Source organism: Camelus dromedarius, chromosome 13, assembly GCF_036321535.1.
Source record: "Camelus dromedarius isolate mCamDro1 chromosome 13, mCamDro1.pat, whole genome shotgun sequence".
Taxonomy (NCBI): Eukaryota; Metazoa; Chordata; class Mammalia; order Artiodactyla; family Camelidae; genus Camelus; species Camelus dromedarius.
This window is the reverse complement of record NC_087448.1, coordinates 63,051,230-63,066,805: the sequence shown is the minus strand read 5'-3', so window position 1 is coordinate 63,066,805 and position 15,576 is coordinate 63,051,230. Positions and strand designations below refer to the sequence as shown.

At 39.4% G+C, this 15,576-nt stretch overlaps 1 protein-coding gene across 7 annotated transcripts in view; it reads right to left on the bottom strand.

Moving 5' to 3' along the window:
* The window catches only part of STARD13 (StAR related lipid transfer domain containing 13), a 455,772-nt gene that overhangs the window by 153,655 nt on the left and 286,541 nt on the right, over positions 1 to 15,576 (bottom strand). The window contains exon 1 of one of the 7 annotated variants that reach the window (XM_064493209.1): positions 5,236 to 6,222. The exons of 5 other annotated variants lie outside the window; for them this stretch is intronic. In XM_064493209.1, the coding sequence (XP_064349279.1) occupies positions 5,236 to 5,404 (169 nt within the window). In that variant the 5' untranslated portion in view covers positions 5,405 to 6,222. Of the gene's footprint in view, positions 1 to 5,235; positions 6,223 to 15,576 lie in introns of those variants that run through there. One more of the 7 variants, XM_064493211.1, reaches the window with a different exon arrangement.

The following is a 15,576-nucleotide window of genomic DNA, read 5'->3' as shown; positions in this document are numbered from 1 at the left end:
CAACTAATGAAATGCCAAGACAGAGCACATCCCCAGTAATGACCTGTTTTCATTAAATTTCCACCCACTTATTTCTCTTTATATAAGAAGTTTACTAAAACCCACTTGTCATTTTCTCTCTTTTTAAATTTGCTCAGGCCACCAACTGATATTGCTCAGACCACTAGCAGTGACTTTTTTTTCCCTAACTCATGCTTCCAAATCTGCCATGATTAGGCTGCTAAGGAAATGAAAAATCTTGTTTTATAAGAGTTGACCAGTGTCCAGAATATACTAAGAATTACAGCACTGATTATAGTTGGGGAAAGATATGAAAAAAAAGAATCTATATTAATTTAACCTAATGCCACAGAATCCAAATTTGGCAATTTTCTGCATCTGGGATGTGCGTTTATAAAATCAGAGGTAATAAAATCAGTGAAGTGCAGCTACGAAAGTCAAAATTTGGTTAAAAGTTAAACTCTCAAGTTTTATATGTGGACAAACATTGTTCTTTGCTTATTTCCTTCTAGTACTTATTTCTTGACTGCTCATATTTTTACTATGTGATAATTTCAAAAATGTTATTCAAAGTTAGTTGACTTAATTCCCTTAACAGATTTTCCTGTAACTTCTGGTTAAACAGTATCCTTTGTGTACAGGCCCTTCAGTGACGAGCACTGAATAGAAAGGGGCTCTGATTCATGAAATGTGAATTTCTGACAGTTGTCACTTTTTATTAAAGAAACTTGAGCAATCCATGACTGATGCATTCCCACTCAATGTTCTGTGTTCCATCTGTCTTTCTGCCAGTGTATTCCCCTCCATTTCTGAAAGTAGTCGAGTAGGAGAATGCTAAGTATAGAGAAAGGGTAATTCCAAAAGAACAAATGATTGTTTAATTTCAGCTGATGCTGCCCAGTTGGTGGGGATCTCCACCACCAGAGATGACTGATGCCACTTCTTAGGCTGGGCAAATCCCCAAGATGCCATTTGACTTGATGGAGGAATGAGAGAGAATACATCACTCACGCCCATTTTCATTCCCTGGGGGCATTAAAAAAAAAAAAGGGAGTTTATTCCAGTCTACTTGAGTTCAACTATATTGAAAAATAGTCTCAGATAAAAAGTCAATGAAAGCGCAAGTCTAACTTTCATTAATCCCCTTAGCAGTGAAATTTTCTGCATTCGGCATTTTCTATCAAGAAAAACGGTCTTTTGTGAGAATGTGGATACACCTACGTGGACACTCTCTGACCCCTACGGTCCTCACAATAGCCCAGGTGTCGCGATAGCTCCATTTTACAGTCCAGGACTCCTGAGAAAGACAGGTTTTTATAAGTTACTTTATAATTATAGGTCATACTGACATTTAAATAGTGCACAAGACTGGACATCCTAACGTTCCTATTAAATTGATAATGAGAGCATTAAACAGGTATCAAAGAAGCATGTCTCGTTAGATGTTGAATGATATGTTAAGGAAAATGTAAATAAGAATCATCTCTCTCTTAAAGTAATACGTGTGATCACAGAATACTAGAATTTGAATAATGGAAACTTCACATTTACTTAATCCAAACTTTTCATTTTATGGAAGAATAAAAGGATGCCCAGAGAAGCTGTGACTTACCCCAGGTCACACAATTAGTTAGCATCAGAAGTAGAACTTAACTGATTTCCACTTTACCATTCCCTTGACAAGATGTAGAAAAAAGTATAAGCAACTGATTTATTCCACATTAGATAGCTCCTCTGTTTCTTTTTCAGCTTCTGTTACTTTAGGTTTAAATTTCCCTGCTTTTCACTCTTGTTCAAGGAGATATTGACTTAACCACAGAGAGACCTTAAGAACCAGAGTGAGCAATCATTGCCCGACCATCTCATTTTCCCATCAACAAATGAATGCCCAGTGAAGTTCCGAAACTTGCCACAGTAGAAGGATGAGAGAGTGTCTAAATAGAGCCTGCGTCCCTGTCTCCCTTTTTTCCCCCTATAGTTCAGTGGACTTTATTGCAATCTGGTCCATATCATGCTGTTTAAAGCATTTAAAATAATTTAAAAAAAAAGTTTAATAGCATGATGAACTCTTTCACAAAGCAAGCAATCACATTTATGTATCTGCTTAGATTTAGATTTTCCAAACAGCATATGTGTGTGTATAAAGACACGAAACATAGTGCACATGTAGCCAATAAACTACAGCCATCTAATAATGACACAAGACCCCAATTCTCCCCTCCCATGGCCTGACATGCTCTTCCTCCACCTCCTCAGCATCCTCCCTCTTGTCCATTCCAAGTGTCCGCCTATGAGGGAAATAAGGACCGTTATTATTTCCATTCTCTCTCCCTATAACAATTTCCCCATTGATTCAGCAAGATTGTGGGGTAAGGATTACAGGCAGTATGACTTATGTGATAAACTTTCACTCTGCAAAACAATACTCTGTTTTAAAGATCGCTTTTCTTTTTAACCCGACTTCAACTCCAGAACTAAAAAGAAGGCATGTATATTTTGGAGTGTACCCTAAGACGAGCAAGTTTAGATTCATCCAGGGTTTGAGCAACTAATTCTGATCCTATGCATCATCAAAGATTCCTTTATTTCTCCTCCTTGTTTTTCCTGCCCATGAGTGGATCTGCTGTTTAATCATGTCCATGTCATTCAATGATTATCTCACTGTAATGAGGTCAGTGGGGAGCAACTGACTCTTGTTTGCACTGTTCCCAACAGCCATGAAAGATTTTAAATAATAATGATGCCCCCAAATTATATTAATATAACACTAAGTCTTCCCTGAAAGATCTATAGCAGAGTAATGCAAACAATTTTACTGATGTGGCTGTCATTTCAAGATACCCATATGTGAACTACAAAAAATAATGGTGTTATTAATTTAATATGCACTTGATAAGCTTTAATTGAATGATTATAGGGCATTAGTAAAATAACCTGCCATCGTGCAGTACTGGGTACTAACTGTTCAAAGAAGGTAAGACACATAGCATTTTGCTTCCACTAGACAACCAAGAACCTAACCAGAAATCTCACAGTGAGTGACTGATTCTGATTCTGTAATATGGTTCATTGCTGTATCCTAAGTAGAAAAGACTGAAATGTCCTTGGCACATTATACAATCCAAAAGGCAGCCACAGGTTCAGCAGGTTAATGCTCATGTGAAAAACAGTTGAGAGCACTACTGAGCATCGTCTCCAGAGCTCTAGTCAAATACCAGCTCCCACTACGTCACCTCAGAGAAGTTACATGAACTCTACGTACTTCTGTTTCCTCACCTTTAAAATGGGTATTATAATAGTACTTACCTACAAGAATTTATTTTTTGAGGGCAAAATAAATTGAAATATATATAAAGCTCAGAGCAGTGCAAGATACATTGTAAATGCTCAATCAATCTTTTCCACTTTTACAGTAAACTGATCTACTCGTACAGTAAACCCAGTAAAATCATTTTGCTTCTGCCTTCTCAATGTCTTATAATACAATTGTCTGATGTTAACAAATACTGAGTTCCTAATCACTGGACTATGGTAATTCTTTCATGCTCCCCTGTGATCCTAATTGTCACTTAAGTTTTAGGCATTCACTGGCTTCAAATATTCTGTTGCCCAATATAAAAAGAGAGAATGCTCCAATTTTCTAATTAAGCAGAATGAAACATAGACACAGAGTTCATTTTCAGCGGTCATGCATGTGTTCATAACTTCAAGTCTTCAATGGAAAAATAACCTTCGTTCCAAAAAAGAACATAATTTTTAATGAAATCAACTACTATAAATTCATTAAAGAAGATTTACAAAGATATTTCATAGTATTTATACGCAATATTTCTAACATAATACACTTTATATGCGTGCTGAGGAACATTTACAGAGCGCAGATTATACATCATCATCAAACATTTATCAAGCCCCTCTGTCCATAATGATGATGGCATCCAGTAAAACACCATTGTCAGAAATCTCTAAAACAAAAATGGAGCCGATTTTTATTCTAAGCCTGAAGTATTTTTAAATCAAGGCACAGGGAAATAATTACTTTTGTTTCTATTCAATCAAGACCTGCACACAGAGTTTATGGAATGACATAATATCCTTCCTGAAATCAGACCGGTATGTAGGACCAGTATCCTTCACACATAACCAGTTCCTGAACCTTTAAAAACAAATCCTAATTTCCAAGGAAACAATCTCATCAAATGCCGCTCACTAGAATACATATTGTTCATTTTGGAAACAGTACAATAAAATTTTCACGATTACAAACTCCAACTTCCCCTCCAAAATTCAATATAACCTTAAACTTATTTAAGTGGAAATTGTATTTTTATAATGGCTCTAGAAAAATCCTGGTCAGCTTATGTATCACCAATATGATAATTTAGTTATTTAGTTAGTCTGGGAGGGGGTGGTTATAAACTCCCTAAATTTATTGTGTACACGTAGGTATGTGTGTATGTCTCTTAAATGGGCATCAGTTAGTGATTTCTTAGGACTGTTCATCTTTCTAGTTCTTACAGATCTATCCTAAGGAGCATGTTTTAAACTTTTCTTGAATAATGATGAGGTTTAGTGATGGTTTCCTCGCCCCAAGAATAAAAAGGAACATCTAGCAACTTGCAATCAATATCCTCCTCCCTTACAAAGCTGGTGCTTCTGTCACAAGATTTGTTATCCTTTACCAGAAAAACAATTTCATATTTCACATCAGTGGCAACTATTGACATAAACATACAAACAGGCAGAGAATGCGATTCTGGTTGTCAGCCCAAGGGCCTTAAGAACAGAATTTTAACTTTTCCCTGTCACTTGAGAGTGTTCAAAAGAATCTGGGCAGGGTGGAAGTTAGTCTCCACCCTCCCCACCTAATTAAATAAACAAATGTCCAAGCTTTAAATGTGACAGAGTGTGAGGAACCTGCAGAAAAAGCTCCTAAAATACACACTGAGGAAACCTGTCTCATTTGTTCTGTAGACAGACGTAAGTTTTGGAAATTTATGATTCACCATCCCACCATGAAGATTTTTGTGGACTTAATGTTGAGTTATGTGGCAGCTAAGTGCTGTCACTGTTTGCTTAAAACTGCAGCCTGAAGTTATTTCTGAAAGTTACGTGCAACGTGGCAAAGAAATCCATACATCAAAGTGGAAACAATACTTTTAACAACTGGGTTAGCATGAAAGAGAGCCAACAGAAATCAGAATTAGCAACAGCCTTCCACTACCAGCGACTCACCTTGTTGAATTTTAGTCACTAGCTGATGGCGTGCTAGAATCCGGCTCATCCTGTAAGGAGAGCGTCTCGTAGTCTGATCAAATCGCAAATACATCTCCTGGCCCTCAGGTGTCATGGCATTTAGATAGTAGCAGCCTGAAGCTGGGGTCCTGGGTCCCTGACTGAACATCCCGGCAGATTTTCTTTTGCCACCTCAGTCTGCCCTGTGGCTGTTTCCGTCTGCCTCCAGTCTCAGTCACAGAGCGAGACACCCAGCCCAGCAGAGCTCAACAGACCCAGCGATTTTTAAAAAGAAAAAGGAGTGCCAAAAGCCACAACTCAGAATTCCACCCCCGGTCCCTCACGTGACCTCCTGGAGCCAATCAGAGGAAGACAGGACATGGGACTGTGCACAGCCGGCCCCAAGCCCCGAAGAGAGGCAGTTCCAGCGGGAAGCAGACGCCAGCGTTGCCCTGCCTCCGGGCCGACAAAGCACCAAGAAGCAGCACTCACTAAAAGAGTTCAAAGGAAAAGAGAGAGGGAAGAGAAACGCAGCAGCAGAAAAATAAGCCCTGGGCACAGGAAATCTTTCTGGCTGTAAACGTTGGAGAAAGCACATTTGCTTCCTCCAAGGCAGCTGCAGCCAGGTAAAAGATGGCTGTGATAACTATCTGAAGCCAAGAGCTACTTCAAATCAGCATAAATAGCTGACTATAAGTTACCAACTTTCATTACAAAGAAATGAACAAATAAAGCTTTTCCAGTGAAAAGTAAACTTCGAATGCTTTAACGCCCTTAGTAAATACACTCGAGGCCCCTGACTCTGCATGGGAGGTTGAGAGCCCTTACAGATGAGACTGGCAGAGGCAGGGCAGACGTGCATTTGTTAAGTGTCTATTCTCCTTTAAATTTTCGACTTCCCCAACTTTTAATCACCCAGAGGCAAAATACCTACAAAGTCCCTATCACTCTTAAGACACTGCCAGGACTCATTGTAAAGATGCAGATTCATGCATAGCAGCTGTTGCCAAGCTGCTTAGGATCAATAGGGAAGTTATGCAAAAGTGAATAACAAGCCTTATGTGAAAGGTGCCTCAAGGAAGTCACAAGGGCAGTATCAGAGGAAGCTGTATTGTTTTTGACTGGGAGAGCAAGAGCAGCCCACACAGAAAAAGAGACATTTTGGTGGGTTTTTAAAAAATGGGTGGGATTCCGACTGACAGAGGCTGGGGAGGGCTTTGCAGGAGGGTCTGTACCCACATGCGCAGCAATCAGGAACCAGAGGATATTTAAGGAAACAGAGAATTCCACTTGGCCATATCTGAGTATACATATGGGGGTAATTAGCATTTTCCCCCTATTTTCCCTTTTTAATGTTGCTTGATGTGAAGAGAAAAGAGTCCATAGGAAAACATGTTATCAAATTCTGAGCCTGGGGGCTGAAGGAATAAAGTTCTTTGAAAAAGAGGCATCAGGCCAAGCTGTTCTTATATTTGGCAGACTCAGACTGAAACATAGCCTGGCCTAGGATTTAGAGTCCTACTAATGAAAAACTCGCAACTGCAAGTTCAACAGGACTTAAGTTAGGACCTCGAATCTTGTTGCTGCGGCTGAGGGCGGTTAGCCCTAACATCTTTCCCTGTGGGAATTTTTGCAATTATGAGATGCAGCTCATGTCGTGTAAATTCCTTACGAGGTAATTGAACACATTAATAAAGGTCCCTGGGGCCTACATTGGAATACACTCTCTCTCGTGGCATTTGTGAGTCTCTTCCGACAACTATGGAAGAGTAAGTAAGGGTCAGTCAGGTTTTCAAGTCAGCACTCATGCTGAAGAGGAAAGGAAGCTCTCATTGGGTCACGTTGTTCCTCTTCCATTCTTATTTAGGATTTGATCAGAGTTTTTCTATTCCAGGGCATCTTTTGTGGAGGGTGAAAGGGCTCTAAGACCTAGCGACTCTGGTATGCCAGAAGCATGGGCATTAATGGCAGACAGGGCTAGCAGTCCATGGCAGCACTGGCTACCAGCGAGGTCTGCTCCGCAAACTCAGATTCAGCACTGGCTGCCATCTGACGGAGATGCTAATGTCAGCCACCTGGTGCACATACTTCCGGTTTGATAGTCCGAAGTTAGGGATGTCCCCGCAGGAAACACCTGGCAGTTACCACTTTTTCAATGGGAGAGTATAGAAGAGTAGAGAGAGAAGAGTAGAACATGGAACTTGGGAATTTTGGATACATTCTGGGAAGCCAAGCAAAGGGAAGGAAAAGGCAAGGAATGATACACAGTTGCTTTCCAGCTGTGAATAACAAAGACTGGCCATTTTCTATGCTAACCTTGTAGTTCAACACTGACTTGGCTGCATTTTAAAAATAAATGGAATGATTCTTCCTGAGAAGCACTGCAGTATATTATGGCCAGGTTACTATTAGAAAAAAATTCACAATGCCTCCTTTTTGCACAATAATGAACACATGAACATGTTGAAAGTCTTGAGACATTTTGTTGTGAAAACATCAAGATCAGAAATTTGTATTCTTTGACATATATAAATAGATAAAACAATGTGAAACATAGTATTTCATAGGAGATAATCAATGAACAACAAGAATTCAATGTAAATCAGGGAGGAAAAGAATTTGTGTTCCCTGATTAAGAAAGACAACTTAGAATGAAGCCTGATTTTTCTAAAAATCAGTCTGCTTTTTAATAAAGGGAACTATGAAGGATCATGTACCAACATCTCTGTCTTTCCTTGGTCATGTCCAATTTTTATTTTATGGTTCAACTTGTATCTATAAATCCATGAAACAGTTACCATGTTTTTGTCACTTGGGGTCCAAAATAAGCAGGTTTAAAGCAGACAGGTAACATTATTTTCTCATTAGCGTCATTGATGCCTTGCTTTATACTACTGTGTTGCTGTGAAACCTGAGCCCTTTTAATGAATTTTTTTTCATCACTTGTTCCCAGTGTTAGAAGAATTACCACTGGGGGCGGCGGGGCAGTTCTGTTCTGCTTGTTGTAAATGTAAAACCGAGAAACTCTTGGTAATCTTCCCTGGGCTGATAATGTCCTCCATGCATCTCGTGCAGAGAATTCTTCCTCTTCACTGGTGAGTGAGGCCGAAGGAATCAGAGAAAGAGAGACTGCGGAAAACCCAGGACTGATGCTGGATTTCTTCCTTTCCAATTATTTCAAAAATGAGGAAGATGGATGGTACGAGTTTTAACTTTTCACCTACTTTTTCTCTTTCCTAATTTGATCAGCAGCAGCAATCTTCACTCAGGCTATTTCAGGGATGGGACAAACAGATGAATATTAGGAACCAACAAGAACAATAAACAGGGGAATGGAAAAGGGAGAGTGGCTAACAGTGCTGTAACCCACTGTAGGCTAAGCCTCATGCTATTTACATTGTCACGTAACTTTAATTAATCTCCATGGCAACCCCACGTGCCATCCTATTTTGTGGAAAAGGAAATCAAGACTCCCAGAGGTGAAATAATGACCAAATATAGAGCCTCTGTTTACCTCCAAACTGATGATATTTTAACTCTTTCCACTATTATATATGAGGGCACTAAACGGGTGCTAGAGAAATTGGATAAGGGAGAAAATTTTAGGGAGAAGACACAGAAAATCATCTTAATTGATTTAACTGTATGTGATACTGAGATGTCTAAATGGAAATATAGGTATAGGATGGCTAGATTCTTGTGGTCGTTGAGTTCAAGGTGTCCAAGATACACAGCCCAGAGCCTTTAATTAACCATGGACCCCTTAAGAATAACCCAAGACTGTGAACTGGAGCCCCACCCATCCCTACCCCTGTCCTAAAGCGAAGAGGCAGCCTGATTGCCTCTTTTGGAGGATAGGCTGCGTGTCCTCCGCTTTCTGCTCATTCTCAAGGCTAACTGTATATCGGCTGGCCTTTTCCATGGCATTTCTTCCCAATACAAACACTCCAAATACAGTCAAAACTCTGAAATTTGACCTCCAAACAAAACTTTTGGTATTTAAAAATTTCAAGTCTTTTGATAGATGATCCCAGATTAGCGCTCAGTGGAATTTTGTGTACTCGTGGCAGAAAGCAAGAAACGCTTCTACCGGAGCCAGAATGGCTCACTGTGCTTTCATCTGTCTGCTGCTCCTTCCACTCCTTCACCCACATTCCAGCCTCCTCAGCAGCCGGTTCAGAGGGAGCCAAGGCAGTTCTGCCAAGTAGGAAAATGTTTGAGATACAAGTAGTAGGTGGAAAAAAGGCAAATCTGATCTGGAGGGCTGCTTTAGAAATTACTTGAATCCAAAGGTCGTGGGTTAATGTCAAAGCCTCCCTGTGGGCTTTGAAGCTCATTTTGAGGATTTCCACCAGTTGATTTTCGATGTATATGCCCAATTCTTTGTCAGTAAGCCTTCCCAATATGCACACACCACATGCCCAAGGACCACAGCAGCCAAGTCAGAGATATTAACATTCTCAGCCATGACCGGGACCCTCCATGAAAGGTTTCAGCATGGATTCTCTTCTGATTCAGTGTCCCCATCTCTAGGCCACGTCTCCTACTTGGAGTCCAGATCCTACAGCAAAAGACTTGTAGGTGGTAATAGATTTCCTTAATTTTGTCTCTCAGCCCTCCCTACACTCTTTAGTAAACTTCACCTCTTCAGGCTTCTGAGAGCATGTTCTCTGCCCTCATTCTATCCCCTGGGGACCCAACCATCAGCTCCAGTTAATATGGCCAGCAATCTGGTCTGACTTGTCCTGGGCTCATTGCCTGCACCCATGCATTCTAGCCAAACCAAAATTCGTTCACTTTTGTAAGTTGTTTCAAAGATCTGGAATTGTATGATTTCCTACTCTTTCACCCTGTCAAAACCTATTGCCTTCAGAAACATTTTCATGACTCATGCAAAAACCTTTACTATTAACAGTCATGTTAATACCTGTAAATAGTGGTTATGTGGCACATTAACATATTAGCTTGTTACATGTCAATATGGAATCCATTTGTTCACTGCAACTACTATGGGTATAAAGTTTTTATATCTTGGATTTGGAAAGGACATTAAACAACTTCTAATCCAACTACTCAACTGCTATACAAGTCACTGTCAGATCATTTAACCAAAGCTCTACCTATATATATGAAGCATATTAACTCACCGAGGACCAAAAGCTGTTTAAAAAAGTTTTTCCTTATAATTTCTATTCACTGGCTCTAATTCTGTCATTTGGAATTAGGACAAATGTATTCCTTCTTCCATATGCTTATTCTTTAGGTGCGTTTAGAAAGCCAACCTGTCCCTTATAAGGACATTCTTTTGTAGGTTAAACGTTCCTTTTCAACAAACTACATGACTTCTAACTACTCAGCAAGCTGAATGCTGTCTTTTGGATCTGCTCCAGTTTATCAATATCTCTTTAAAAATATGGTTCCTGTCCTAAATTTAGAGACTTAAACATGGCCAAGCATGGCAGTATAGGGTACAATATGTGGGTACCTCCTGCATTCAGGGGATTGCATTCTTGCTGATCCGTCCTGAGATTATGAGAGGTTTTATTTTTTAAATCTATAGTTATTCAATCATTAATTCAACATTGTATTAATTTGAATTAACTGAATGCCTGCACAGCATGGCAGTACGTATGAAAGATACAATGGTGAATACAATGTGGTCCTTGCCTCAGGGGACAGTCTGCCAGAGAAGACAGGAAAAGCAACTCACCATTACAGCAATGTTAAGTACTGCGTGGGAGGCTAACTCTATCAGTAGACTGTGTTACAGTCACTCTAAGTGGTGCTTCTGTATCTTCATAAAATCTGCTGTTAAATGAGCGTTCTCTATCCTGTACTTAACAAATGACCTTTCAAACTTAAGAACAGATCTTTACATTTACTGGAATTATTGACATATTTTCAATTCCTGGTTTTTCTCCTCCTTTCTTTCTCCTACTTAATTCTGCCCTGTTCTTTGAAGTAGCTAACAAAAATACCTATATTGTGAAAGTATAAAATAAACAGGTAAGTGTATTTGGCAAAAGGTAAAGTAAGGGTGGAAATATAAGAAAGCCAAGTTCACAGAAATACAAGCCACACAACCCTGTACTTCTGCAGGAGATGCTGAAAATGTGGCTTATGATTCCTAACAGACAAAGCAAAAGGGAGACAAGATCAATTACAAGACTTAACACATCTGTAAGATAAAAACAAAACAATGACTCAAGATAAACACAGATCACCTGGTACTGAGACCCCCCTAACCCCCAGGAAAAATTTTCCTGAGTCCTCACAAAGAATCAGCAACCTTAATAATATTGGATATGGTAACAAACCTCAGTCCACGGTTTCTTCACTGAAACCTCAATGTCAGTAATAGTATGATAACAAAGCTCTCTTTAAGAAAAGGAATTTTATGAGGGCCCCTAGAAAACGTGGTTTGAGTGTGCTATTCTCCGTGATCTTTTAAACTGTGTATTAAACTGCATCGTTTCCTTGCTTAAAATACTTCAAAAGTTTTCCATTGCACCTGGAAAAAAATCTGGACTTCTTCTTTGGCCCAGGAGGTCCTGCATGATCTATTCCTTAGCGTCCCACCTTGTCCATCTCCTCACTAGCTTTCTCCACTCGGAGACTTGGCTGCCCTAGAGCCTTCTTTCCACTCGTGCTACTCCTCAGCCTGGAATGCTCTTCACAGAGCCCTTCCCACCGCTGGCTCCTTCTCAGCTTTCAAGTATCGGCTAGCTGAACAGTCTCAGGCGGGCCATCCTGTTCACTTCACCTAAGCGGAAACAGCATCTCATGTGTTGGCTCCATAGCACTTTCTATATTTGTAATTAATATTTATTTGCTCTTTGATCTATGTGTTGCCTTTTTCTCCCCCAGTAGACTGTTGTATCTGGACCATGGTTATTTCATGCACATTGTATGTACCCACCACAAGGCCTGACACACAGTAGGAAATCTATAGTGACAGGCTGAATAAATGATGGAGGAAAAAAATTGAATAAATGATGATCTGAATTTTTCCAAGGATAAAATTTAGAATGTCTAGAGGAGTGAATGCATATTTTTTTTTAGGCACTCATTATAAATAATGTTGTTGCTAAACAACTTGGGTTGGATAAGAACTGAATGGCAGATAATTCAAAGGTTTTTTCTTCCCAAACAGCCTTAAATGCACATTTCTCTTTGTTGGTTAGGGGCAGCAGTATATGCTTTGAGCAACAAACAGAGGACAGTTTAAGGTCCCTTGTGAAAATTAGGGAGCCTGGAAGGAATGAGCAATACTTTCTCCACAGAGAGAGGCTGAAGGGCATAAAAAATTATCTATCTTTCTTAGCTTTGAACCAGCCTCAAATTCTATTAAGCACACCTGCTGTGCCTTCAATTAAAAAGTGGAACAGCATTGGGCCAGTTGTCCATCGTGGACCCATACTGCATCTGGGTTATCAAAACCGTCTCTGTTTCCTCATGCTCATAAATATCTTTTAATAATTTCTTCAAAAATTTTCCTGGAGATTGTAATTTATTTATTGTTTGGTATTTCTAGAACTTATATATTTTTGCCCTGATTGAAAACAAATGTAATTGCTAATTTTGAGTGTTTCTTTTTTTTTTTTTAAAGAATTGCTTAGATAATTAGAACAGATCTTTCAGTCCCTTAGGTGGAATGTCTTTGTTTAGAGATATACTCAACTGCATTGGGTTAGATTCTATAACTTCCTTCTCCATCTTGAACAACCATGAATATATTTTCTTTATGTTCATTCAAATTATAATTTGAATATGAAAGGGAAGCTTGCTCAGTAAAGAAATCCTATGATACATCCTCTGGTAAATTCTCCACATTACCTGTTTTGTAAATGTTTGAGATTGCTCAACGAAAAGCACACCATTATTAAGATGGTATGCTGGAACCAGAAGGTTGATGATTGAGATTCTGGAAATATCACTCTATTATCTCACCACCAACCAATCAGAAGAAGGTCCATGAGCTGATCAGGCACCATGCAGCCCTCACTTCTACTGTTGCCTTTAAAAATTCTTCCCTGAAAGCCATTAAGGAGTTCAGGTCTTTTGAGCATGAGCAGCCCATTCTCCTTGGTTGGTACCTTGCAATAAATGCTGTACCTTCCACAAACACACACACACACACACACACACACACACACACACACACACACATACAAACTGTATGCTAACATGTAGCCCTGGATCCAGTCTCCATATATAATTGCTTCCCATCTGGCATCAGTTGGGTATTGAGTAAAGTTTGGAAATAACCACAGCCACAAATTGAAGCAGAATAAGGGTGTGGAATTAATAATGTAATTGCACTTCTTATATATTTACACCACATATACCTTATTGAATAAGTTTAGCTCAGTACACTAAGAATATGTTAGAATGTTTTCCCTCCTTATTCCTAATATAAAACCATCAGTCCATACTTTAAAGAATGGAAAGTGATGCAGGAAGAAGGAATGGCGTTAGAACACATTCCATACAGTGAGAAGCACTAAGAATTTGAGAAGGTAGCAACATAGCTCTCTAGAGCCCTAGATATTGGTATCAATGGAATTTGTAGGTGACTGGGAAGACAAACCTCAGGGCTTACGGCTGGGCAAAAAGAGGAAATTCCTCTTTTGAGCTGGGAAGAATGATTTAACTAAAGGTGCTTCATAATTAAAATATAATTTTTATCTTGTTTGTCATGAATACAGACAAAGCCACTAATTAATTCATATTACAGCTTCTTTCTTTCACCCTTTCTTAGTCAAATATTTCTCATGTATATTTCATGCCAGACACAGTGCCAGACACCAAAGGTACAAAGATGAGTAAGACACTGCCCCCACCCAGTGAATAATTCCCTATGCTAGACCCTCTTCTTCAATTACTGAGAGATTAGTATTCAAATTGCCATGTCATAGAGACCTCCTGGATTCTAAGGTTCAAGTTGGAAGGGCTCACCTTTCCCTCAATGCTCCTCTTGACTCTTCCCTCTTTAAACCCACCAAAACTCTAAGGTCAGGAGATACCTCACAGCTGTGGCTATTTCCTGGAGGCAATAGTCCTTTTAGAAGAAGGACTATGGCAGATAATGGTAAAGAATTAAGGGGAAAACTGAATTCAGGAGTTACAGGCTTGGGCAGAAGGAAGAGGGGTCTGCTGGAGAAGGTTTACGGCGACAGCATGTGTTCAAAGTCCTGAATCTAGCCATCAAATTGTACTTTGGCTTTGGGAAACATACTATCCTTTGTCTAATCGTCTTTCAAAATTGGTATAATTCTACTTTTAAAGGCAAAGCAGGTTTCTAAACCTATACCAATAGTAGCTTCCCTTGAAGGTTCCTTACGCTCCTTTGAACTGAGAGAAGAAAAGGGTATTGCTTGGCTGTTATGGCTGTTTCGTACAGCTTTTCTAGGGAAGTTGTTTTCTGTTAGAGACTATATGTGTGTGTACAAATACACAGAGGCTGTCTGAAACTTCTCATATTATTATTTTTCCAGAGCTTGATGTTTATCAAAGCACATGGTGGCCTCTGGCCAACCTCTGAGAGTACATCATAATCACACTGTGTCTTGTGACACAGACCTGTTTAAACAGACCCAGTACAACAGAGATAGCTAGGCGTGGTTACCTTCTCCTTATGTTGCCCCACCAAGATGACTCAACACCAATCAATCACAGGAAAATACTTAACTAAGCACCAAAAATGTGTTTGCTGCACAGAAGAACAGAACATTATCAAAAGCTACTCTCAATCTTTGATGAACTTAAAATACACTCTTTCATTCCCTGACTGAGGGGGTCTTAAGGGCTGTCCTTGGCCTTGGCTTGTTTCTCAATATGGATTACCTTAGAGAATCTAGTCCCATGACATTCAGTTTATCAACCAGTGTATTGTTGCAAATCAAAAATGTAGGGCACAAAATGGTGTGGTATATACTATGATTTCAATTAAAATTTTTAATGCACAGTAAAAAAAAAAAAAGATTAGAAGAAAACACACCAAAAAGATAATTATGACCATTTTTAGGATAACAGAATTATGGGTGATGTCTTTTAAATTTTCATTTTCCAAATATTGCATTGTATGACTAAAGATATTGCTTTTATAATGAGGGGATCCAGTCTAACCAGTGATTCAGGTCAGGAGGTATGGAGAAGAAGCCTCAGATTCAGCTTATTTCCACCTGCCTCTGTGTCTTGCAGATGGAAGACAGAGACAAGAAAAATCTGCACAGAAAAGATATGGTCTACACTTTGAACTTCCTTAGTGCCTCACACAGCATTAGACAAAACCCCAGTGATCAAAATAAGAGAAAGGGAAAAGAGAGAAAACAAAAAAAG